This window comes from Schistocerca serialis, chromosome 4 (genome assembly GCF_023864345.2).
Source record: "Schistocerca serialis cubense isolate TAMUIC-IGC-003099 chromosome 4, iqSchSeri2.2, whole genome shotgun sequence".
Classification (NCBI taxonomy): Eukaryota; Metazoa; Arthropoda; class Insecta; order Orthoptera; family Acrididae; genus Schistocerca; species Schistocerca serialis.
In genome coordinates this window covers 283,894,618-283,922,158 of record NC_064641.1, presented here as the reverse complement: position 1 = coordinate 283,922,158, position 27,541 = coordinate 283,894,618, and the positions used below count along the sequence as shown (strand labels likewise).

General features: G+C 44.4%; 1 protein-coding gene across 1 annotated transcript in view; it reads right to left on the bottom strand.

Moving 5' to 3' along the window:
* LOC126474174 (dual oxidase) overlaps positions 1 to 27,541 on the bottom strand; it is a 547,064-nt gene that overhangs the window by 134,886 nt on the left and 384,637 nt on the right. The window contains exons 3-5 of the mRNA XM_050101634.1: positions 26,246 to 26,407; positions 14,641 to 14,828; positions 7,347 to 7,551 (exon numbers count right to left, since the gene is read on the bottom strand). Coding sequence (XP_049957591.1) covers positions 7,347 to 7,551; positions 14,641 to 14,828; positions 26,246 to 26,407 — 555 coding nt within the window. The remainder of the gene's footprint in view (positions 1 to 7,346; positions 7,552 to 14,640; positions 14,829 to 26,245; positions 26,408 to 27,541) is intronic.

Sequence of the window (27,541 nt, the reverse complement as noted above, 5' to 3'; positions counted from 1 at the left end):
TTTGTAGGCCGCCATTCCCAACTGGAACTGAAACTGCAAGATAGTTAGGTTCTTTAAGCTCCTAAACGCTTTCAAAAAAATGGTTCAAATGGCTCTGAGCACTATGCGACTCAACTTCTGAGGTCATAAGTCGCCTAGAACTTAGAACTAATTAAACCTAACTAACCTAAGGACATCACACACATCCATGCCCGAGGCAGGATTCGAACCTGCGACCGTAGCGGTCACGCGGTTCCAGACTGAAGCGCCTAGAACTGCTCGGTAAACGCTTTCAGTAGGGTTGTTCCTTTAATTCGTGAGGTTTTTCCTAATGTTAGCAACCAACATTAAAATCGATCAAAAACGTGAATGTAGAAATTATTCACATGTATCTACCATTACATGCCTGGCTGAAAAATATAAGAGGCAGTCGAATGAAAACAAGACAGATGAAAATGAAGTAAGTAAAGTGTTTATTATTTCAAAAGTAATCGCTATTACTGTTAATACATTTATCCTACCGTGAGACAAGACGGTCAGTGCCTTCATGGAAAAACGTTTGTGGTTCCCTAAGGAACCGTGATTACGTCCAGGTGAGCAGCTCTTCGCCCGAAGCAAATCGACGGCCAGGGATGGCTTTCTTCAGGAAATTTGGAAATATGTGTTACGGTCTTATGGGACCATACTGCTGAAGTCATCGGTCACTAAGCTAACGCACTACTTAATGTAGCTTACACTAAGGACAACAGACACTCACAGACACACCCATGCCCGAGGGAGGACTCGAATCTCCGACGGGGGGAGCTGCCCGGATCATGACAAGACTGCGCGGCTACCCCGCACGGCCTTTCTTCAGGGCTCCAAAAATATGGAAATCAAGTGTGGAAAGATCAGGACTGTATGGAGGACGTGCTAGGCGTAGCCAGCGAATCTTCTGCAGCGTAGTCGAAACAACCACGGCAATAAGTTGGCAGCCACATCGTTCTTCAAAGGTGCTAAAGAAAAACTAAGAAGGTATTGGCTGTTATTACATTTCGATTCGTTATATACGTATCTGGATGAGTGATGTGGGGGAGAAGAGAAACATGGCGTATTCAATATGCTTCTGCAAAACTTGTGCACCGGAAGCATGGTCTCTGCATGTGGGTACACCGTGAACCACTGAACTGTCAACGAATATTATTAGAACGATCTTTGACCATCGAAAAGAATGGTCTTCACTGCATACATTCAACAAATAATAGAGGAGCTAAGTACAGAACTGGGTACAAGTGGCTTGGAGCTTCTGAGAAGATTTAAATACCGATTTCAAAACTGCTTTTTGCTCGGAACGGAACATCTTTCTATACTGACAGTAGTGGGATGAGGGGCATACGTATGCATACGACTCCAAAACTGAGATGCTGAACAGATAATCTAAAGAAGGAAAGGATTTCGGAGGCAAATAAATCACCAAGAGAAAAGTCAAGAGATGAGGATGTTGTAGTGATTGTTATCAAATGAATGGACATACGGCAGTTAAATGGAGAGTTGGTAAAGAACTCCAGGATGCAGGCAGGACAAACCTTTACGAACAATGAAGGAATCAGGCCAAAACAAGCAGAGACAGATGGTGGAGGCATTTCCAGCGTTGAATGATAAATTGTTGACAGTGATGTCCATACAACAAAGGCGGCTGAATGTGACACTTGCTGACTAAAGATCACGAACGACTCTGATCTCACTATCATAAATAAGTGTTGTTTGTAGCTATTGAGCTGAATGTGTTTCACTTTTCGTCACAGTCCGAAGGCTATGTCGTAAGATTGTAAACAACTGTGGCAGAGTAAGCCGGTGAGACTGGCCGGTACGTGATTTATATCGCAATTAAGCTGCCGGATGGTGGCGATCGATAACGGTTTCAGTGACAGGTAACCGAAGTTTCATTGATGGTCAACACAAGTCGAGCTGTAAGGCTACACGAGTTTACTACTGATCCCAATGAACTTGCAAACTATTGAATTTGTAACTGGACACATTAGTTCTTCTTATAAGAAAAGCAAGAGCAAGCAGTCTTCCACAATTTGTGTCCCTGTTGCAGTTAGTGCATTTAATTTAGCATGTAAGACAAAATGTAAATATTGAAGCATTTAATGCTTTGATAAACGCACCACGAAGAGTGCATGAGCTGGACATGGTCAGTTAAAGGTGTCCATCTGTCCTTCGATACCGCACCCCATGGCTGGACGTCATCCTCTGTCATTCAGGCTGTGCGTTTCCTGCGGTTTTCATGGATGGGGCACAGGCATGGTTCTCTTCATTTCTTTACAGATGGACAGGAGATCGGTGTCGTATTTGTCAGCGCTGCTAGACGTCAATGATCGATCAAATTCCGCGTTAGGTTTTCTGTGGTCTGGAACGCGATTTTTGAGAAGACTATCTGCAGTCTGGCATTTTACCGTACATAAGCAAGGGTACACCAAATACATCACTTCTAGATACAACAAGGCTTATCACAATATAAATACTTAATTATATTGTTCCATCTGTAGTGCGTGTCATTTTGTAACTGTTGTTACATGTAATGGTTCAAATGGCTCTGAGCACTGTTGGACTTCACATCTAAGGTCATCAGTCCCCTAGAACTTAAAACAACTTTAACCTAACCAACCTAAGGACATCACTCACATCCATGCCCGAGGCAAGATTCGAACCTGCGACCATAGTGGTAGCGCGGTTCCAAACTGAAACGCCTAGAACCGCTCGGCCACTCCGGCCGGCTGCATGTAATGGTATTGGTTTTATTTTGCTATTCAAGACTGAGAGGATTTTTTTAGCTTATTCACACGTTTTTCGATATAATTTATTTTGCAAGTACTTAAACAGTTGTGCTGAGGCTCTTTGAAAGGTGTGTCGTGTTTTACTTGCTTCTTCTAAAACTGAAACAGGAGGCTGTTACAGATACAGAAGCGACTGATTGAAAGGTCTCTCATGTAGCTCTATAATTCAGCAAGCGGATCTACATACTAACTAAGTTCAAAAATGTTCAAATGTGTGTGAAATCTTATGGGACTTAACTGCTAAGGTCATCAGTCCCTAAGCTTACACACTACTTAACCTAAATTATCCTAAGGACAAACACATACGCCCATGCCCGAGGGAGGACTCGAACTTCCGCCGGGACCAGCCGCGGCTAATCCCGCGGGGCTACGAACTAAGTAACAAGCGCCTTATTATTACAGCCTCGCATTTGTTCAGATTTCTTGGCGCTTATATGATCTGTCGTCTCAAGTAAGCTGCCGACATTTGCTTTTTTTCTACTGTTCCGTCATCTCTACGATGTCACGAAAACTGGAATGACATATCACTGCATGAATGCCGTGGACACCGTATTTGCCCTGTGCAGAGAATTTGCCTAAGGATCTTGCTCATTTAAGGACGGTGTTCAGAGACAATGGATACTCGACCTGGCAAATTAACAGGGCCTTCTCAACTAGAACCAGGAACCGGGAAGTGGATAAAGAGGAGAACGAGCCAGCCAAGTCCCTAGCTTTTCTTCCCTTCGTTGGAAATATCTCCTTCAAGATAGCGACGATTCTTAATAATTTTCATGTTCAAGCGGTTTTTCGTCCGTCTTCTAAGATTTCGGATTTGCTGGGATCAGTGAAGGATGATTTGTTATTACGGAAGGAGGGAATTTACAAAATACCGTATCAATGTGGTATGGCCTATATATAGGACAGACAACGCGTACATTGGAAGAGCGTTGTTCAGAACATCAACGTTGCACTCGCCTACGGCAACCCAGTAAGTCTGCAGTTGCGGAACATTGTATTTCTAACGGACATTCAATGGAGTACAACAGAACTTCGATTTTGGCCCCAGCAAAAACTTTTTGGGGACTCCATTATCAAAGAATCCGTTGAAATACACATTGCGGGAAATCTAACATGTTATTGACTTGACAAATTTGCGAAGCTGTTTTTCAATAAACCATCAATTTTTTCTGAAATTGTAACTATTTTTTTTGTCCGTGTATGTACAGCATATCTAGCAATTTTCGTTCCATTAGGATATTTCCTTCGGGATTCGTTTATTTTCTTGTGTTAGAATGTGCCATTGGCAGTGTCTCTATAAAACGGTGTACTCTGCAATGTCCTACAAACCTCCATGCATGTCTGCAAATAGTATATTATTTACATGCCTAGGCAAAGGTCGTGACAACAATAAGCAAGTCTTTTCCTGTGTGGGAATCTTGTGATTGTGGAAATGCAGGACTTGAATTCACGGTGACATAAGGAATTTTGGGTTAGGCTGGGAAGCATGCTCGGTTAGCCGAAGTGGTTAAGAGGAACGCTCGAGTAAAGGGGGAAATCCGAGTTCGAGTCCCGGTCCGGCACAAATTTTCAAGTGTCGCCAATAAATTATACAGCTGGAGTCTCGCTGTATTCGCAATTGCGAATACATGTTTTGGTAATTATATCCGTAGAGCTACTAAACTGCAGGATGCTGACTACTGCGTTTCAGCCTCTGTTTCAAACAGTCCCTAAACAGTTTCGGTTTGGTTAATGCCTGGAGAAGGTTACGTGCCATCAGCACTGAATTACAGAAGAGGTGGTATTGTGGTATAGTGGTGTCTTTCGTTGTTAAGGTGTGGTTCCCTTATTGTGCTTAAGAGAACGCTAAATTCAGACTGATTTGATCACATTTTACATTGTAATTCGTACAATAGAGAAACAGTCCGGAGACTATGAATGCTTGTATGTGCAAGATAATGTACTCTGCTATAAAACAGCGTTTGTGAGGGAACGGTTTGTGGACAATAACATTCCTGAAAAGGAATGACCTGTCCTGTCCTATACTATGGGATAAGTCAGAATGTCTATTCGCCCGAGATCCCAGTGTCGAACATTACTACCATCTCAGATCTCCGCTCTTGAGAAAGAATAGGCTGCCATTCTTCCACAGACTTTCAGACACCGCTCTGGAGTGTTCCCAGTAGAGTTCAAGCACTAAAAAAGGCGAAGGGTGCACATACCCAACATAAACGTTCACTAATAGGTGCTCGCATACTTTTGACCAGACAGTGTACAACTGGGCAACAGCAGACTCAAACAAAATTGTTTTACGTGTCTGGTCGTGAGGCAAGACGGTCAATGCCTCCATGGGAAAAGTTTGCGGTTGCGTACGGACCCGAGATTGTACCAAGGCGTCCACATTTCCATCCGAAGCAAATAGATGGCCACGAATCTCTTTCTAGGCGGCACCAAAACTACGGAAATCGCATGTGGAGAGATCGGATCTGTATGGAGGATGTATAAGGGCTTTACAGTGAAACTTCTACAGCGTAGTCAAAACAACATTGGCAACCTATGGGTCCGGTGTCTCCCAATGCGATATCCATAATTTTAGTGGCCTGAAGAAAGACATTTGTGGTCACTACTTTGCTTCAGACGAAGACGTGGACGCCTAGGTACAATTATGGTTACGTAGGCAACCGCAAACATTTTCCATGTAGGCATTGCCCGTCTTGTCTCATAGTGCAATACATATGGCGATTATTTTTGGATTAATAAACAGATTACTTACTTTTTTCCATCTGTCTTGTTATTAGTTGAGTGCCCTTTATTCATACTGAGGTGACAAATGACAGAAGTCATGAGATACCTCCCAATATCGTGCTGAACCTCCTTTTAGTTCGGCATACTGCAGCACCTCGACGTGGCACTGACTTAACAAGTCGGTGGAAGCGCCCTGAGAAATATTTAGCCACGCAGTCTCTATAGGTATACATAACATTGCAGGATTCTGTGCACGAACAGACCTCTCGACTACGTTCCATAAATGTTCGATGGGATTCATGTCGGGCGATCCGGGTAGCCAAATCATTCGCTCGAACTGCCCAGAATATTCTTCAGACCAATTGCGAACAATTGGGCTCTGTGGCACAGTGGATTGTCATCCACGAAAATGCCGTCGTTTTTTGGGAATGTGAAGACCATGAATGGCTTCAGATGGTCTCCAGGTAATTGAACCTAACCATTTGCAGTGAATGATCGTCACAGTCGGACGAGAGGACGCAGTCCATTCAGTGTAAGCACAGCCAGCCCACACCATTATGGAGACACCACCAGTTCGCACTGTGCTTTGTTGGCAACTTGGTTCTACGGCTTCGTTGGGTCTGCGCCACACTAGAACCTTACCATCAGCTCTTACCAACTCAAATCTGGACTCGTCTCACGAGGCCACAGTTTTCCAGTTGTTTAGGGTCCAACTAATGCCGTCATGAGCCCAAAAGGGGCGCTGAGGCGATGTCGTGCTGTTAGCAAAGGCACTCGCGTCGGTCGTCTGATGCCATAGCCCATTAACGCCAAATTTCTAAGCCCTGTTCTAACGAATTGATTTCGGCGGTTATGTCATGCAGTATTGCTTGTCTGTTAGCACTGATAACTGTACACGAGCGCTGCTGCTCTCTGTCGTTAAGTGAAGGTCGTTGGCCTCTGCATTGTCCATGATGCAAGGTAATGCCTGAAATTTGGTATTCTTGGCACACTCTTGACACTGTGGATCTCGGAGTATTGAATTCCCTAACGATTTCAGAAATAGAATGAGTCTGGCTCCATCTACCATTCCGCGTTCAGAGTCCACTAAGTCCCGTTGTGCAGCCATAATCAAGTCAGAAACCTTTTCACATATTTCAGCTGAATGAAAATGACAGCTCTGTCAATACACTGCCCTTTTATAGCTTGTGCACGCAATACTACCGCCGCCTGTGTACGCGTGTAGCGCTATCCCATGACTTTTGTCACCTGAGTGTATATTACTTTCGTCTCTGAGGGTCAGTAATTATGTGATGATTGGTTTGTGGGGCGCTCAACTGCGCGGTCATCAGCGCCCGTACAAAGTCCCAATTTTTTCAGAGTCCAATTTTTTACACAGTCCATTCTAGCCACTTTCACGAATGATGATGATGATGATGAAATGATGAGGACAACACAAACATCCAGTTCCCAGGTAGAGAAAAACACCAACCCGGCAGGGAATCGCCCGGCCGTTCTGGCCGAACGGTTCTAGCCGCTTCAGTCTGGAACCGCGCGACCGCTACGGTCGCAGGTTCGAATCCTGCCTAGGGGAAGGATGTGTGTGATGTCCTTAGGTTTAAGTAGTTCTAAGTTCTAGGGGACTGATGACCTCAGATATTAAGTCCCATAGTGCTCAGAGCCCTTTGAACCATTTGCACCGGCAGGGAATCGAACCCGGGACCGCGTGATCCAGGGGCAGCAACGCTAGCCACTAGACCACGAGCTGCGGACGAGGGTCAGTAAGTACGCAGCGTCCGCCACGTCGCCGTGAGCGCCGCGCGGTGCCGACTGGCTGCTTGTACTTACGGAAGAGGCGCTCGGGGCTCATCATGCGCAGCATGTGTGGCGCAGGCGAGTTGAAGAGCGGCACGCGCATCGTGTTCCGGATGGGCAGCCGGCCGGAGGCGTCCGTCTTGAAGCTGCCGTTCTGGAAGGAGCGCATCGCGCTCACCCACGCCTCGCTCGTGCTGTAGACGAAGCTGCCGTCGATCCACGCCGTCATCCGGTTCGTCTGCAAGCACAGCACACGTCGTCTAGCGTATTATTCGCGCACTCCTCGAAATACTCGGTGCGTTGACAGATGTACTCCAGCTCAATCGATACACAAAAGGCACTCGAACTGCAACGACAGCTTCTCCTTGCTCCCAATCAACCCAGATTTTGGTAGCACATAGCACTGAATTTAGCCGTGACAAGTCGAGTTACCGACACACGAAGCGAAACTCAGTACACCCAAGAAAAGACAATATCGTGACAGTAATGGCCAGTGTGCACTGCGTTGCTGAGATTGGCAACGACCCGAAACAAGTGAATATCGGTCCAAAATCGTACGCTGTCTTGTTATTTTTTATCACTTCAGTTTCTTCACCCAATGGGACGAATGTCTTACTGGAGCGCGCAATTAAAATTGAGCCGCGACGCACCGTCACTCTTGTCGTTGCGACTACCAAAGAAATTGATTAACGTGTCATGATTGGGGTTCACACTCGTGTAGAATTTCGTAAAAGACATATTCGCCACTGACTGTATAAATTATTTGTTTCCACTATTGGAATTTCAACATTAAGGCCGTTGTCTAGTGGTATAATGCAAAAGTAAATTACAAAAATTGCAAAGACAACAAGTTGCTTCAGCACATGTCAGTCTTCAAACGTCCTTCGACAAGTACACACACACCATAGTCGTGTCTGAGCCGTTTAACTGTAAGCGTACAGCAACATTAAACAAGTTAGTTTAATGTCACTGTGTCCTTTCACTTAAAAGTCTCAGGCACCACTATGGCATGTGCAATGTTGCAGAATTATTGAAGTTCTGCATGTGCTGAAGCACAGTGGTGATGTATTATTTCTGTCATTTTTGAAATGTACGGAAGTGTACACGGCATATTCGTACCGTTCTGTATATTGGGTGATTCAGCTGCCCTTACCCATGGATTTTATGCAACCTCCAACACTTTCAAATACCGCATCCAAGATTTTCATATTCTCAAGCTTGCTACATTCCAACTATTAGTCCCAGAGAAAAATGCGCAGGACCTCTGTGTAGGAAATTTTAGTGTAGTAACATTTTGTACATTAAATTTCCTACAGAGAAGTTCTATTCATTTTTTTCTGTAGCACTAATGGTTTTACGTTTAGCGAGCGAAAGAGTATGAAAGTCTCGTCCATGTTTTTGAAGGCGTTGTGGGTTGCATAGGGGCAGATCAATCACCACGTATAAATTCTTTATTTTTATAAGTTTTGCAGTTTACCAATTGCAGCTGCCAAAATAAATATATTCTACGGACAATGTGAATATGATGTCTATTAAAAAAAGAAATTGTCAGCAGCTACAAAGAAAGTAATGCGCATGTCCGTTACTGCAGTAGTTATACCCTGGTCAGAAAAATGGCGTGACTGACAGCTAACTGATTATCTCATACCAGTCAGAGGATCCTAGCCGCACGTTTTCTTCACTACTGTCGAATCGCTCTGTGTCCTCACGCCCCAGGTGCCGTAATCAGATGCAGACCACAATAGCTGGCACATAAGTAACTGTTGTGATTTGCTCTCGTCGTGTCGCTTGGTTTCTCTGAACTGATTTTTCTGTTCTACTAAACAAAATGTCCCAAACCACAGAAAAATTGCCCGGAAAAATGAAAAGGGTTTTAAAAATTCTGAAAGGCGAATTGAGTTCTCATGTCAACTGGGAACGTGAGGGCAGATACAATCTTGAATGGCACAGATGTTGTTGCTGCAGCAGTACAGTGAGCGCCGCTAACACAGAAAAGAAAACACGGCCTGTTTCCATCACTTGATCTACGTAAAGGAACTATTTTTAATGGAAAATTAAGGGCCCTTGAGTCACAAAAAGAATTGTTTGAGGTTATCCGTTAGGGAAAGTGTAGAATAACTTGACTGCACAATAACAGAAAGTAACTGCATCACTTATGAAATATTTCTTGCATTCCATTATTTTCGATCATTTTCAGGTTCATTTTCATATTGGCAAGAAGAAGTGAAATATGTATATTTGTAGCATGGCCTGCAATCTCACTGACTAGAGCAGAACTGCCTTTAGTGATGATTTGAACTGAGTCCCGGTGAAAGGCGATGACTTGTCCGGAGGCGCCCCTGACAGCAGTGAGATACCAACCTGAGTGTCGCCCGCAATACAGCTCGATAACAGGGAGTGATGGTCTGGGTTGCCATTTCTCTACATATCAGGACCCAGTTGGTTGTCATCCGCAGCACCCTTATAGCACAGCTGTGCGTCGATGAAATTCTGCGCTCCGTTTTGTTGCCCCTCATGGGAAGTCATCTTGGGCTTACATTTCAGCAAGATAATACCCGCCCGCGCACGGCGAGAGTTTCTTCTGCTCGTCTTCATGGTTGCCAAACCCTACCTTGGCCAGCAAGGTCGCCGGATCTCTCACAAAATGAGAATATTTGGAGTATTATGGGCAGAGCTCTCCAACCAGCTCGGGATTTTGACGATCTAACGCGCCAGTTGGACAGAACTTGGCATGATATCTCTCAGGAGGACAGCCAAGAACTTTATCAATTAATTTCGAAACTGTATATCTGGTTGTATGAGAACCAGAGGTGGTACAAGGCGTTATTGACTTGCTCATTTTGCCAAGCTCTTTCTCTTGAATAAATCATCCACTCTTTCTGAAATTGTAATCATATGTTCGTGTATGTAAATCACATGTAACGATTTCCGCCCCATTCAGATAAATCTTCCGTGGTGCGCCTTTTGTTGTCTTACACAAGTTTGCGTCGTTTCTGTAAATGTGCTAGCATAGCCGAATTGGTTAAGACGACCTGTAGTGATGATTGGGAAATCCAAATTCGAGTACCGGTCCGGTACTGTTATTCATTCGTCAAAAACAGCTGATGACAGTCCGGTTCGGAAAGTGCGAATCAATTTCGAAATGCTGTTATGAGCCAATACATTAAGACGATTTGCTTAATAGAGTATTGCTCCACCTCAGGAACGCAATACAACAGTGATGGTGCCTGGTTTGGATTCGACAAATACTTTGTAGGCTTCCGGAGGAATATTACACAAAATGTCTACGCAAACGTCACGCAACGGTTACCGGAGGAATGTGACACCAAATATCTACGCACACACACGCAACAACAGTAAATTGTGGACCGCTGGTTTACTGACGCGGAGATGGCACCAGTTAGCGTCCCAGGTTTGTTCTATAAGGATCAGATCGGCCATATATTTTAGCCAAGACATCGTCGTTAGTTCAATATCATGCTCCCCAAACCGCTTCAGCACAATTCTGGCCCTTCATATTCGGGCAAGACGTCAAGCATAAAGCGATGCAGGTCGTATGCCGTAATGTTCATATAGTCCACATCCGCAAATTTGTCTTCGGTTACTGCTGCAGGTCCCATGGAAGCCGAGGAGAACGTCCTCCATAGCAGAACACTGCCGCCACCGGCATGCGTCCGTGGCAGGGAGAATGTTTAGAGCGGGCGTTTGCCTGGATGACGGCTTATCCGGCCCTCAGCCTGCTGTAACAAGAAACATGTTGCATCCAACCAGGTGACACGTTTTCATTAACGCAGGGCCACGTAGCGATCGTCTGGTGCGGAGTTCAACAGTGTGCAATGAACGGAGTGCGCTGAAACTCGTGTGCTAGCAGCAACATTACACTCTTGTCTTCAGATATGCCACAGATCGCCTATTCTGCTTTACAGAGGGGGCAAGCCTCTAACCTCCAAGTTCTTTGATGAGGGATGGGCGTCCTTCAGCTTGTCGCCTAATAGTATGTTCACCGTCCTTCGACCACTTGCCATAGATCTTCACAACAGCAATACGCGAAAAGTCAACCACCTTTGGTGTTTCCGAGATACTCGTCCATAATAATTTGCCCGTCTTGAAACAGGGTAAGGTCGATGGATTGCCCTATATATGACCTTTATCGTCGCTAGAATGGTTCCACATTCGTGTCTGTTCCGGTTACGTAATTTCCTTACCGCGCCTCGTCTTCGCAGCACCAATAGGTGGCATTCAAGCTCGCGGTGAGCAGTGGGCATAATGTTTAGCCTTATCAGTGAACATATCAATCACTGTAAAATAAAAGTATTAATAATATTTCATAAGATGGCAGCACTCACAAGTACGTGCGACCTTGTGAAACGCTGTGGCACATATCAAAACGCATTGAGTCGTATAAGCTCATGATACAATTAGTACAGACGCCATTGTAACACAAATAGTAAGGCAAGGCTGAAGGCAGCGAACTAGAAACCGTACGTGTGCACTGGTACACAGGACAGTGATTTGACTATCGAGTCCTTCGCGTGAATTGATATGCTCTTCTAACTTGACATAGAGTCCTACAATGACAACTACTTCTAATCTTTCTTATATGCGAAAAAATACATACATATACGTAAGGATACTTACACATTGTTTTGTATTGTATTATATGTTAACCGGGGACCTAGAAACGACGGAGAGGCTCCTTCCACGCCGCAGCCGCAGTGGTCCACAACCCCACGACGACTACCGCACTCTACTTCACCCCTCCGCCACCCCACACCAAACCTAGGGTTATTGTGCGGTTCGCTCCCCGGTGAATCCCCCAGGGAACGTCTCACACCAGACGAGTGTAACCTCTATGTTTGCGTGGTAGAGTAATGGTGGTGTACGCGTACGTGGAGAACTTGTTTGCACAGAAATCGCCGACACAGTGTAACAGGGGCGGAATAAGGGGAACCAGCCCGCATTCGCCGAGGCAGATGGACAACCGCCTAAAAACCATCCACAGACTGGCCGGTTCACCGGACCTCGACACAAATCCGCCGGGCGCTCCTTCCCGCCCGGAAAGCCGCGCAATAGACCCCACGGCCAACCGGGCGGGCTTCCTTACACATTACACAAACACATAATGGGATGAATTAAAACAACAGCGTCAGTAGTAACAGTGGGAACGTTGAGATGCTGCTAACACAGTAAACTGTCAAAAAAGTTTTGCAATAATTATGTTACTGCCGAGTAAGAAAGACAACTACGCTGTACATGCAAGAAAACAAGAAAATAATCAGGTGATACGTAACAACCCGAATTTATAATCGTGAATTTATACTGGGATCATATTTATTCCATCATCTCACTATTTGCTATTATGAAGCCTATGACAAACAAAGATAAGATTATAGCAGACATAACTGTAAAACAACAACACAGTTACTGCAAGTACCTCTTTCAGGGATCTTGTATAGATAACAGAAAGCCCAGGACGATATGTGTAACAAATAGCCTTCTGATTTACAAAGAGTATCACATAGCAAGTATCATAGATTATCTGTTGTGAAGCCGTCGTAGAACTGTCTCATAAATCTGTACTGAGAATATTACGTACCACTTGTCGAATGTGTGATATATGTATCACATGTTTCGCGACTATGTTATCTCATAATAAAGTGCTATAAACCAAGGGAACTCAAATCATTACATCGCAATACTGACAATCATTTAAGTACCTATACTGACCCGTAGCATAACGCTCTTTTCAGCATCTGGTCTAGTCAGGCCAGCAAGATCGCTGTAACCTTATGTTATACACTACTGGCCATTAAAATTGCTACACCAAGAAGAAATGCAGATGACAAACGGATATTCATTGGACAAATATATTATACTAGAAGTGACATGTGATTACATTTTCACGCAATTTGGGTGCATAGATACTGAGAAATCAGTACCCAGAACAACCACCTCTGGCTGTAATAACGGCCTTGATACGCCTGGGCATTGAGTCAAACACAGCTTGGATGGCGTGTACAGGTACAGCTGCCCATGGAGCTTCAACACGATACCACACTTCATCAAGAGTAGTGACTGGCGTACTGTGACGAGCCAGTTGCTCGGCCACCATTGACCAGACGTTTTCAATTGGTGAGAGATCTGGAGAATGTGCTAGCCAGGGCAACAGTCGAACATTTTCTGTATCCAGAAAGGCCAGTACAGGACCTGCAACATGCGGTTGTGCATGATCCTGCTGAAATGTAGGGTTTCGCTGGGATCGAATGAAAGGTAGAGCCACGGGTCGTAACACATCTGAAATGTAACGTCCACTGTTCAAAGTGCCGTCAGTGCGAACAGGAGGTGACCGAGACGTGTAACCAATGGCACCCCATACCATCCCGCCGGCTGATACGCTAGTATGGCGATGACGAATACACTCTTCTAATGTGCGTTCACTGCGATGTCGCCAAACACGGTTGTGACCATCATGATGCTGTAAACAGAACCTGGATTCATCCGAAAAAATGACGTTTTGCCATTCGTGCACCCAGGTTCGTCCTTGAGTACACCATCGCAGGCGTTCCTGTCTGTGATGCAGCGTCAAGGGTAATCGCAGCCATGGTCTCCGAGCTGATAGTCCATGCTGCTGTAAACGTCGTCGAACTGTTCGTGCAGATGGTTGTTGTCTTGCAAACGTCCCCATCTGTTGACTTAGGGATCGAGAAGTGGCTGCACGATCCGTTACAGCCATGCGGATAAGATGCCTGTCATCTCGACTGCTAGTGATACGAGGCCGTTGGGATCCAGCACGGCGTTCCGTATTACCCTCCTGAACCCACCGATTTCATATTCTGCTAACAGTCATTGGATCTCGACCAACGCGAGCAGCAATGTCGCAGTACGATAAACCGCAATCGCGATAGGCTACAATCCGACCTTTATCAATGTCGGAAACGTGATGGTACGCATTTCTCCTCCTTACACGAGGCATGACAATAACGTTTCACCAGGCAACGCCGATCAACTGCTGTTTGTGTATTAGAAGTCGGTTGGAAACTTTCCTCATGTCAGCACGTTGTAGGTGTCGCCACCGGCACCAACCTTGTGTGAATGCTCTGAAAAACTAATCATTTGCATATCACAGCATCTTCTTCCTGTCGGTTAAATTTGGCGTCTGTTGCACGTAATCTTCGTGGTGCAGCAATTTTAATGGCCGGTAGTGTAAATTAGCATCCAATAAAAACGGTGAAGCTACGAAGTGTAGAAGCAGGACGAGTGCTACGAGACTGCATGTTCTTTGTGGTAACTTTTGTTTCGAGGAGTGGGCTGTGGCCGTGAGACGTACCTGCTCCCTGGGGCTGTTGGGGCTGGTGCCGGTGCGGCGGTCGTAGCCGGCGCGGTGGAAGGGGATTGACTTGCCGCCCTCGCACTCGCGGTCGTACATCTCGTCGCACTTCTCCACCTCGATGTGGTGCACCTCGATGGGGCAGCCGCTCTCGCTGGCCATCAGCACCTCGGAGCTCACCACCTGGCCTGAACAGTCGTCTGTCGCTAACAGCGGGACAAGCGTGGTACCCGCAAAACAGGTCATCTCCACACACACACACACACACACACACACACACACACACACACACACACACACATTCACACACGCACGCACACAGTCTCATGCCTTGCAGATTATACACATTTTTTTTTTAGTCTAACTGTATCTTTACGGTCCCTACAGGTAGCAGTATGTAGCATTTTTCTATGGAATAGCAGGAGTTGTCAAGGAGAAACTTCCTCTGTTTGTTTTCAAGTTCTATTTTGCTGTGCTGAAGATAACCTTAATGTGAAGTTATGAATGTCATTTTTTCTTCTGATATTGTAATTGTACTGGACTATTTAGATCATACTTCAAGAGGTTGGTTGGTTGGTTGGTTTGGGGAAGGAGACCAGACAGCGTGGTCATCGGTCTCATCGGATTAGGGAAGGATGGGGAAGGAAGTCGGCCGTGCCCTTTCAGAGGAACCATCCCGGCATTTGCCTGGAGTGATTTAGGGAAATCACGGAAAACCTAAATCAGGATGGCCGGACGCGGGATTGAACCGTCGTCCTCCCGAATGCGAGTCCAGTGTCACTTCAAGAGGGAATAAATGTTGATACTGTGAAGCTCAGTCAGAATGCTCAACCCCTTAAACAGATGGCTACAAGATGATCGTGGGTGAGCACCACGCATTATTCTTGCAGCACTTTTTGTGCAATGGAGACTTTCTTTCTTAGAGACGAGTTATCCCACAACATTATTCCATGTAACATCATTGAATGAAAATATGCAGAATATTTCAACTTACTGTTGGCTCTCCCGAAGATGTGCAATGATTCTAAGTGCAAATGTGGCTAAACTGAGTTGTTTTAAGAGCTCAAAAAGTGATATTTTCAATTTAAATTCTCATCAATGTGGAAACCTAAGAATTTTTATGTTTCTACCCTATTTATTATTTAGTCATCATATGTTACACTTATCATTGGTGTAGTACCCTTAGATGTGCAGAACTGAAGACGTTATGTCTTTTTAAAATTGAGGGTGTGACTGTTTGGAGAACACCAGTCAATGATACCTTTAAGTTTCTACCCTATGTATTGTTTCCTCACCATGTCTTACACTTATCATTGGTGTTGCACCCCTAGATGTGCAGAACTGAATACGTTATATATTTTTTTTTAATTGAGGGTGAGACTGTTTGCAGAAAACCAGTCAATGGTACTTTGAAGTTTCTGCCCTATTTTTTGTTTTCTCACAACGTGTTACACTTGTCATTGGTGTAGTACCCCTAGAGTGCAGAACTGAATATGTTGTCTCTTTTTAAAATTGAGGGTGAGGCCATTCGCAGAAAATCAGTCAGTGATACTTTCAAACTTTCAAGAACTAATTCTGCTTGTTGTATGGTGTGAGATCGTTTATATATTTGAGACACAATAGTGGACCTAAGACTGAGCCTTGGGGAACACCATATGTGATTTCTCCAATTAGATTCATGTCCACAGACTATATTGGCTGGATTACTAAGTATAACTTCCTACTTTCTTTTGGTTAGATATGACTTTATCCATCGTTTGGCTACGCCATCAATTCCATGAAACCTCATTTGATCTAGGAGAATAATACTGTGATTCACTCAGTCAAATGCCTTAGATAGGTCGCAGAAAGTACCAACCAGCGCTATTTTATTATTTAATGCTTTTATGTAAACGGCATTCTCAGTAAAGCAACACCTTGGGAACCCAATGTCTTAATACCAGGATTGGATAAAAAGTAGTGGCAACACTACCATAACATGAAGGATGTGCATCAAATGGCCTGCAGCTGGCAGCAGGACAATTGGTGTAGCGCACTGAGCGGGCGACGGCTGTGTTTGAACCATCTGCAGTGTGTACTGTCTGAAAGAGCGGGAAGCCAGTTCAAGCGCCCTAACAGACGGTCGCTGCAGCTTACTAATGCAATTTCTTCCGACATCATCTTCGTCCCACACTGAGAAGAAAGTGGCGGCATGCCTTCTGATAATGCATCCCGTCATCCTTCATCACAATGCACGATAAGACGCGGCGAACCCCGTGCAGCAGCTTCTGCGTACGTGGGGGTGGATCCACCGTATTCACCCGACAAGAGCCTGTGCGATTACGACCTGTTCGCTAAAATGAAGGGACCTCTTCTTAGCATGTACTGCAGCATCCGTGCCGCCGTACCAGAGGGCGGCTCTTGCGAGACACGGACGGAGATGGACGTACTGACGTTATACCACACCTTCGATCTCTGTGGGGGAAGGTGATCGAGATGCGGGCGATTATATTGAGAGCATGTGACACGGTGAACGACTGAAAACAAACTCTCGTATGAACTATAACAGTGTTGCCACTACTTTTTATTCAGCCCATGTATATGTAACAACTTCACATTTTTCTATATTTATTTATGTATTTATTTATTTATTGATTTATTTAACCTGGCAAGATTAGGGCCATCAGGCCCTCTCTTACATCTAACCAGGCATTCTACTTATTTTACATTCATATGTTTTAGTAGGCATGTCAAACTACATCTAGTACAAAAACTGAAATAAACAATTACAAAGGCACACCTGGAAAAATACATATATAGAGAGTTTATATTCGTAGATCATAGGTACTGTTATAATTAGACATTACTGAAGAGACAGATTTTAGATAGGAGTGCTAGCAGCAGGCAGTATGAGGGAGACTGATGGTGAAGGGAGGAGAAGAATAGAGACATGATGAAACATAATTAAGGAAATATAAAGGAAAAGAAGATTACGTGGCTAATAGAGATAGATGAAGAGGAAGGCATCTCAGGAGGAAGATAGGAAACGCTAGCTTTGCTATTGGACAGATGAAAGGATTGGCCATGTACATTAATTTTGGGGAGAACGTTATGAGGATGATAGTAGGAAAAGCTTCAACTTCTTCATAAAAGCAGCAGGGGATTGAATTTTGCGCAAGGTAAGGGGCAGTTTGTTCCAGAGGCGAACAGCGGCAACTGAGAAGGAGTTCGCAAAAGTTTTTGTTTTGTGAGTGGGCACAGTTAGGATACCAAATAAGAGTGGCCTCGTGTTTCGATTATGATGGCATGACAGGTTTTTAATCTCTGAAGCGAGGTACTGGGGTGCTTGCACGACGAGGAGTCGGTGAAGTAGACATAGAGTGTGGTAGTCACGCAATTTGTCCGGCCGCAGCCACCCTAGCTCGGAGTATGAAGCACTAACATGATCATATCAGTCAAGGTTGCAGGTGTAACGCATGGTTAGTTCTAGCCGTCTTTTGTTTTCACTACTCATGCCTTGTTGAATTACATCACAATAGTGGAGGTTCGGTAGAACGAGTGCTTACAGGAGCTGGCATTTCAAGTCCTGTGGAAATATGTTCCGAAACTTTTTGAGAGCAAGGAGAGAAGCAGACGTCTTCCGGCACATTGCGACTGTATTCTCCGCCCAGTTGAGATGCTCATCCAAAGTTACACCCAAGTTCTTAACTGTTTTCTGATATGGTATTGGAGTACCGTCGAGCAGAATAGGAGGTAGCCGTTCGCGGAAATCTGAACTCATTAATTTCTGATGGGCTATTAAGATTACTTGCGTCTTTTTTGCATTTAGTTTAAGCCTCAGGTTTTTCACCCATGTCACTACTGAAGACAGATCATCATTCATCTGAGCGATTGCAGTGTTTACATCTTCAGGTCTGACGCTTAGGTAGAGCTGGAGTTCGTCGGCATAGAAATGATATTTACAGGAGGACAAAGCCGACGAAATATCGTTGACATATAAAGAAAACAAAAGTGATCCTAAGACTGATCCTTGTGGCACTCCCGAGGAAACATGTTTCCAGGAAGATTTTTCATTTACGCAGACAACACATGGCTGTCTGTCTTTTAAGTAGCTTTCAAACCATCTCATTGCACTATCTGAGAAATTAAGCTGTTGCATTTTTCTGAGCAATATGTCAAAGTTAACAGTGTCAAAAGCTTTGCTGAAGCCCAGTAGCGTCAATATTGTTGCCATTCGGTTGTCGATGGCGTATTTCAGGTCATCAGTTACTTTAATTAGAGCAGTGTTTGTGCTGTGATGTTTACGGAAACCGGATTGAAATTTGTCATATAGGCTGAATTCATCCAGGTGTTCAGTGATTTGATCATGAACAATATATTCAAGTGCTTTAAAAACAGCAGGCAGTATGCTAATTGATCGGTAATCACTAGGCAGTAGCGGGTTTTCGATCTTAGGGATGGGTCGAATTATGCTTCTTCTCCGTGCAGTGGGGATATTCCGTTCACGAGGGAAAAATTAAATATGTCAGTTAAGACTGGTACTAAGATATCGGCAACATTCTTAATCATGGTTATACCGATACTGTCATTGCCTATTGCATCAGAAGAGATTCTCATTATTGCTTTTCTTGCCGTATTTATTGTTACATGTTTTAGATGGAAGGTATCGTTGATAGTTATCCTGTTTGGGGATTCTTGTGGACGGTAATTATCAGCCGTGTGGGTATGCAGAGGTGCAGAGAAGAATTCATTTAATTCGTTAGCTGACACATGAAAAGTAGTTTCCGATTTTGCCTTTCCGACCCCCAAACTACGGAGATTGTTCCATAGAGTCGTGGGCGTCAGATCTCTGCGTACAAGGGAGCGAGCGTGCCTGATTTTAGCAATGCGAATGCATTGTTTCATGAGGAGCTATAGTGCAATCTTTTATACTTATCTAACTCTGTTGTTATGTGGTGCTCATAAAGGATCTCTAAATTTTATACCATGATCAATTTTGACGCTTGCAGCCTGATCACCAGATGTACCTGATACATACATATCGTATAGATGTTGCGACGTATTCATTTTAATATGTTTGACTGTTTTGTCTTTCAGTAACATGCTCTGTCCAACTAGGAACCCACAGCAGCCTTCACGAAACGATACCCCCAGCTGCCGGTTTCTGCAAAATATCGCACATCGATTCGATGAATGTCGGATGATATGGCTAGATCCCTCAAAATCGAACGTTATATAATGACATGAAGACTGCGTTCCCCGTAGCCATAAATCTTAAACATCACTACGCATTCTTCCTGCGCTCATATATGGATGCAACGGGAATAAACTCTGATATACGGTACCATGGGAAGTAACCTTTACCATGCCCTTGATAGCAGTTTCCAGAGTACGGATGCAGATTTAAAATAGGCTTATGTGGAAAACTTAAAGTCGAAAGTAACTTGGCTGAATAACATACCTCGATGAAACTTGGATCATACATAAAAGACCTGCTGGAGTATAGTACAGAAGATAACTGAAAGAAATAAGCAATTAGACGAAGATAAATGGGACTTTTATTGAAAGACAGTAATTACAGTCAAGTCACCGCGATTCGTGATGGCCTCCTGGACATAACAAACAGCAGGACTTGCTCTTAATGGAGTGTGTGATCACCGAGGACGGTGCTGCATACACCGCAACATACTCCCATGCTGAACACAAGAGTGGTAAGGAATTCTTGTGGTAGGGCGTTCCGTTGCTCCACCATCGCTTTGACAAGTGATTTCAAATGGCTCTAAGCACTATTCGACTTAATATCTGAGGTCATTAGTCCCCTATGTAACAACAACTACTGAACATATAATAAATTTTTTCTTTGGAATTTCGATGAATTAATGTACGTAATGTTTTAATTTCATTTCTTTTTCTTTTCGTGTCATTATGTTAAAGAAAATGTAAGCAACTTTAGATGTGAATATTAATATTTATGTCAGATTTCAAGCAATGCTATAACAAAATTGAGGTGTAATCCCTGTTGAATCTGTTGTAACATGTCTGAAATTGTATTTGTGTGGCTGGTCCATGCGTAGGCAATGTATTAAGATATGTGGAATGTAAACCTTTGGTGAATACCCTATCTGTAGGGGAGCGGAAAAAGGTGGATGGCAGGCGAGCGCGGGAAAATGCACACGGGCGCGGCACGGCATAACGGGCTCAGCAGCGGTACAGTCGGAGTTGGGCATCGGTCTGAGGAACACGTACCGGATCGAGGAGGCTATCCTGGAAAAAGTGGTTCCATTGAGCCTCGGATGTGCCGTGTCCGACGACTATACAGCATGGCTATATTCTAATGGCACTGGATTGAAAAGGATTACGACGCCAAGAAGAAGCAAAGTGCCGCTACAGCAAAAGCCATAGCTGTGATTGTATGTGCGCTGTGCGTCTCGGCATCTCGCCGCCCGCCAACCACCGCATCGACTCGCACAGGTTGAATCTTTAGAATTGTATTCGTGTGGACCAGTGTTAATTTTGTTTCTGACTGTTCAATAACAGCTTAACTTTTACCAGAATTGTCCTATCAATTAATTATCCTAGTCACTAACCTAGACAGGGTCCTTTCCACATGTTGTGCAATACGAGTGTCCCGATATGAAGATTTAAAGTTTATGTTAATAAGAATTATCTGCAGACCTGTTTATGCTAGAATGAATTTTAAGGAGCTTTATGGTTAATGAAAATATAAGTAAAGAGCAAAGGTCTGACAAAGTTGTAAGATAATTTTGGAATTGGCTTAGTAAGGAAGCTTAATTAATTTGAGACAAAAATAATGGTAGTTAAATGAGGAAGTAATAAGACTAAAAGAGTAGTAACTCATATTTTGTAAATCTTGAGTGCTTAATGTTTCCAATAAAATGGCTATGAGCACTATGGGACTTAACATCTATGGTCATCAGTCCCCTAGAACTTAGAACTACTTAAACCTAACTAACCTATGGACATCACACAACACCCAGCCATCACGAGGCAGAGAAAATCCCTGACCCCGCCGGGAATCGAACCCGGGAACCCGGGCGTGGGAAGCGAGAACGCTACCGCACGACCACGAGATGCGGGCTGTTTCCAACAATTAATGGTTTCAACACAGTGATCATAACAGTTTCAGGGTCCCCCCCCCCTTCCACTCTTTTCTTTTCTATTCGATTAAATTCTGGAGTGTACTGAACTGATTTGACCTGCAAAGTTAAAGTCAATATAAAACCTAAATTTATCAGTGTTTACTCTTATTAAAATTGACGTTGTATGCGTGTTTCAAAAGTGCTATTTCTAGGGTAGTCTATGCCCGATTTCAGTCGGATCAATAGACAAAACGCATTTCGTAGTAATCATTGTAGTGTAATGTTGTGTATTTATAGCTTGTTCAAATTAGTACAGAAAGGCAAAATCTTAGTTCAGTAGATTTTTCTGGCACTAAAATTCACCATATAATACAGTATTACTACGTGTGGTTATGCTTGTACGTACATCTACTTGTACAAGGGAAAAACTCACTCAATGCCTAATTAGGCTGGCGACCGTATTATTAACCATTGGTAGCATCTGCGATGTGTGTTTCTTACCTGTCCTAACGTGTAGTTGCACTTATACTTGCTTGACGTATCATTGTTGTTACTGACTGGGTACAAGTCCGATTTTGCTTCCATTCAGGTACACGCGGTCAACATATGTACTAAAATCCTTTCCTATAAGGAGAAGCCTGTCAACTTATCACAGTACAGGCTTTAAAGAGTTAACGTACGCCCGAGGGTGGACGTTACACCTAGACTTACAACTACTTAAACCTAACTAACCTAAGGACATCACACACATCCATGCCCGAGGCAGGAATCGAGCCTGCGACCGTAGCAGCACCGCGGTTCCGGACTGAAGCGCCTAGAACCGTTCGGCCATAGAGGCCGGCTGACAAGTCATGGATCGTCGTTGGTGCACGTGAGCGTTCCCTCATATGGCGACAGGTGGGAACACATAATATACCCATTGTCTAATACGATCGTTTTGGTGGTCTAAATGTTATGGTGTGGAGAGGCATAATATTGTATGGGCGTACTGATGTTCAAATCTTTAAACACGGTACAATCACTGGTCAACGTTATTGTCACACTGTACTCCTTTCTCATGTGCGTCTCTTCAGGGGACCATTCGGCCCTTGCTTTATTTTATGGCTGACAGTGGGCGACCTCATCGAACAACGCAGGTAGAGGAGCTCTTGAAATGAGAACATATTCGGCGAATGAACTGACCTGACCGTTCATCCGACTTACATAACATCGAGAACGTGTGGATTGCGCCGTGGTGACTTATTTCAGCATGGCCGCATGCACCAAAGAACACCCAGCAGTTGTCAGCCACGCTGGCGGAGGAATGAAACATCCTAGAATAAGCAACTTCCTTACCAGCCTTACAGTCAGCATGGAAGCACGCTACAAAGCATGCATTGGTGTCCCCGCGCTCACACATCCTAGTTGTTGCGACCAGATGAAACTACACTACTGGCCATTAAAATTGCTACCCCAAGAAGAAATGCAGATGATAAACGGGTATTCATAGGACAAATATACTAGAACTGACATGTGATTACATTTTCACGCAATTTGGGTGCATAGATCCTGAGAAATCAGTACCCAAACAACCACCTCTGGCCGTAATAACGGCCTTGATACGCCTGGGCATTGAGTCAAACAGAGCGTGGATGGCGTGTACAGGTACAGCTGCCCATGGAACTTCAACACGATACCACACATCATCAAGAGTAGTGACTGGCGTATGTTACGAGCCAGTTGCTCGGCCACCATTGACAAGACGTTTTCAATTGGTGAGAGATCTGGGAAATGTTCTGACCGGGGGAACAGTCGAACATTTTCTGTATCCAGAAAGACCTGCAACATGCGGTCATGCATTATCCTGCTGAAATCTAGAGTTTCGCAGGGATCGAATGAAGGTTAGAGCCACGGGTCGTAACACATCTGAAATGTAACGTCCACTATTCAAAGTGCCGTCAATGCGAACAGGAGGTGACCGAGACGTGCAACCAGTGGCACCCCATATCATCACGCCGGGTGATAGGCCAGTATGGCGATGACGAATACACGCTTCCAATGTGCGTTCACTGCGATGTTGCTAAACACGGATGCGACCATCATGATGCTGTAAACAGAACCTGGATTCATCCGAAAAAATGACGTTTTGCCAGTCGTGCACCATCGCAGGCGCTTCTGTCTGTGATGCAGCGTCAAGGGTAACCGCAACCATGGTCTCCGAGCTGATAGTGCAAGCTGCTGCAAACGTCGTTGAACTGTTCGTGCAGATGGTTGTAGTCTTGCTAAAGTCCCAGGTTCGTCGCTGAGTACATCATCACAGGCGCTCCTGTCTGTGGTGCAGCGTCAAGGGTAACAACAGCCATGGTCTCCGAGCTGATAGCCCATGCTGCTGCAGACGTCGTCGAACTGTTCGTGCAGATGGTTGTTGTCTTGCAAATGTCCCCATCTGTTGACTCAGGGATCGAGACGTGGCAGCACGATCCGTTACAGCCATGCGGATAAGATGCCTGTCATGTCGCCTGCTAGTGATAGGAGGCCGTTGGGATCTAGCACGGCGTTCCGTATTACCGTCCTGGATGCACCGATTCCATATTCTGCTAACAGTCATTGGATATCGACCAACGCGAGCAGCAATGTCGCGATACGATGAACCACAATCGCGATAGGCTACAGTCCGGCCTTTATCAAAGGTACGCATTTCTCCTTCTTACACGAGGCATCACAACAACGTTTCACCAGGCAACGAGGGTCAACTGTTGTTTGTGTACGAGAAATCGATTGGAAACTTTCCTCATGTGAGCACGTTGTAAGTGTCGCCACCGGCGCCAACCTTCTGTGAATGCTCTGAAAAGCTAATCATTTGTATATCACAGCTTCTTCTTCCTGTCGGTTAAATTTCGCGTCTGTATTTCGTCATCTTCGTGGTGTAGCAATTTTAATGGCCAGTAGTGTACCTTTGTCTGGCTATGACTGTGCTTTCTTTGATTGCTCTGGGAGAAGGCCCATCAAACTAGTACACATGAAATATTAGTTCACTTTATTACGCAAATGAATGGAAGTTTTACTTAACTTTAATACACTTCTTTGCAACAGGACTGCTTGACAATTTGCGACTGTCGTGGACTATGAAACCATCACTTGATGCACAGATTAAGAAACTGTTGTCTTGAGGTAGCAAAACTTTAACAAATCGTTGGTCCTACACAATGATGTTGACTGCTGTAGCTGAGGTTTCGAACTACGGCAGAGTTCTTCCAGGCTCGGCTCTGTCTTGATCTCAGTGCGACTGTAGTACTGGGGGAGAGGTGTCGCCTTCAGGAGTGTCTTCCACACTTCGTTGCGGACTGCAGCGAGCCTCCGCTAATGTCTGTGCTATCGATATACATTGCCTACTTTGGTGTGGCACCGCGATCTCTGGACGATTCCACACTATTAGGAACGATGTGCCATTGTTTGTAACGTCCAGATGACCATCATCAGTTGCTGTGACGTCACTATAATTATTATCTTTGAATAAAAGTGTCGTTTTTGTGCGTCTCACTGCTCCTTTTTTCAGTTACAAAAATGGTTCAAATGGCTCTGAGCACTATGGGACTTAACTTCTGAGGTCATCTGTCCCCTAGAACTTAGAACTACTTAAACCTAACTAACCTAAGGACATCACACACACTCATGCCCGAGGCAGGATTCGAACCTGCGACCGTAGCGGTCGTGCGGTTCCAGACTGCGGCGCCTAGACCGCTCGGCCACTCCGGCCGGCCTTTTTAGTTACCTTCTGCACTATACTGTAGCAGTTCTTTCTATGGATGGTCCATGTTTCATCTATTTATATTACTTGACAGTGACACATCGCGTGTAAGTTATTTTTGCCGTTAAGTTGTGCACGTCACTGTACTTGTTAGTTAATGGCTATGTCACTTTTCTTAGGGTACAGTGACAGTCACTTGTAACCTGACACACTATTCAGAACGTGATAATTAATTGATTCACCGTAGTTAGAGTGGTGAGTCATGGAAAAATGGTTCCTTTTTAGTGTGTAACAGACATACTGATTGGAGAATGGTTCGTTCCTCTTTAGTTGATAAGGGACATGGCGACTGCCTAAATACTGTTCCTTGTTAGTGCGTAAGGGGCAAGGCTACTGACTGATGAATGTTCGCTTTAAGTGGGTAAGGGACATAGTAGCTGACAAAAGAATGGTCCAGTTTAGTGGATAAGGGACATGGCGACTGATTAGAGAATGGTTTCTTGTTAGTGGGTGACATATATGGCGACTGAGCTAAGAATGGTTCCTTTTTAGTGGATTAGCGACATGGTGACTGAGAGAAGAATGGATGCTTGTTAGTGGATAAGGGAGACGGCAGCTGACTAGGAATGGTCTATTTTACTGGATAAGGGACATGGTGACTGATTAATTAGTCGTTCCTTGTTGGTGGCTAAGTTATGTGGCGACTGAGTAAAGAATGGTTCGTAAAGAATGGTTCCTTTTTAGTGGATAAGGGACGTAGTGACTCGGTTGTTAGTGCGTAAGGTACGTGGTTACTGACCGAAGAAGGCGAGCAGCGCTGTCCTGTTGCGGGCGGAGGCCATGCCGTCCTGCCCCCGCATGAACATCTGGCTGAGGCGGCGCGGGCTGGGCCGGCTCTGGCCCGCCAGCATGTACACGCCGTCCGCGTACGACGGCGGCGTCTTGCGGGTCAGCTGGTTGTCTGCAACACCAAAACACGCACACACGTCAGGCACGCAGCGGTACCAATTGCCTACTCGCTTTGTAATGTTTCTAAGCTATTTTTGGTATTCAAGGGATGTGATATTAGCTCTATTCCTTTCATTCGATACGTCGGACTTAATATTTGTACACTGGACATTGTTCACACAGTACTCTTCAATAGTCAATGTGTCACCCCACGGCGGTTGTGAGTACAAGCATTATGACCTCTACTTTTCAGCAGCATTGTTGTTGCAGTAGTATTTTGTGAGGAACAAGTGCCGGATGTAGGTCAAGCTACTGAGCGATCTGAATATTGCTAGCAGAGATAAAGATACAGATGATGTCGTATTCTGGAAATTTGATTTGGTAAAAATTAACTGAGAAGTGTGGAGATTTTCAAGCAACGTTGTTGTTGAACTACTGCTTGCGCGTAATTTATGATGTGTCTGAAAAACGGAAAGTTTTTGTCGAATTTTTCTTTACTATTTCGTGTTAGTTACTTTCATTGTTCTGACGTGATTAAACGAATTTATCAGTTGAAATGGCTTGCACTCAGAAGTTATAGTCTAACCACTCCTTTAACATTCTACCAATTGATTTCATGGCAGAGTAATATATTTTTGTTTAAGTGGTTTTTGTAAACATGCTGACAGTTGTTAAAGTATAAGAGTTGCAATATAGTTTCCGGATGCTACTCTCTTCTGCATCATTTAGCGAATGAAATTTCCTGCACTGTCACCTCACGAAACTGTGGATTTTTAACTGTGTGTCACTGTATTGCACTCTGCGGATCACAGTGCTGAAAACTGAAGTTTAGTGTGGTTAGAATACGAGGTCTGTGCAAAAAATTTCGGTACATTCGTAATTTCGAGACAGTGGTATGTTGGAGCGATGTGCCTGTGTTTTATGTGAACTTCCGCAAGTTTCATTGTTGCATGTCCGTTAGTTATTGTTCAGTGCTGAATTGTGTAGAACATTGTGTCGCACAGTTCGCGAATTTCGAGATGACAGAGTTATAGGAGCAACGCCTCTGCGTTAAATTTTGCGTAAAACATAAGAAAACCTTTACAGTGACACACCAATTGATGCAGAAAGCCTACCGTGGTGAGTGCTTACTCCGTACTCGGTGTAA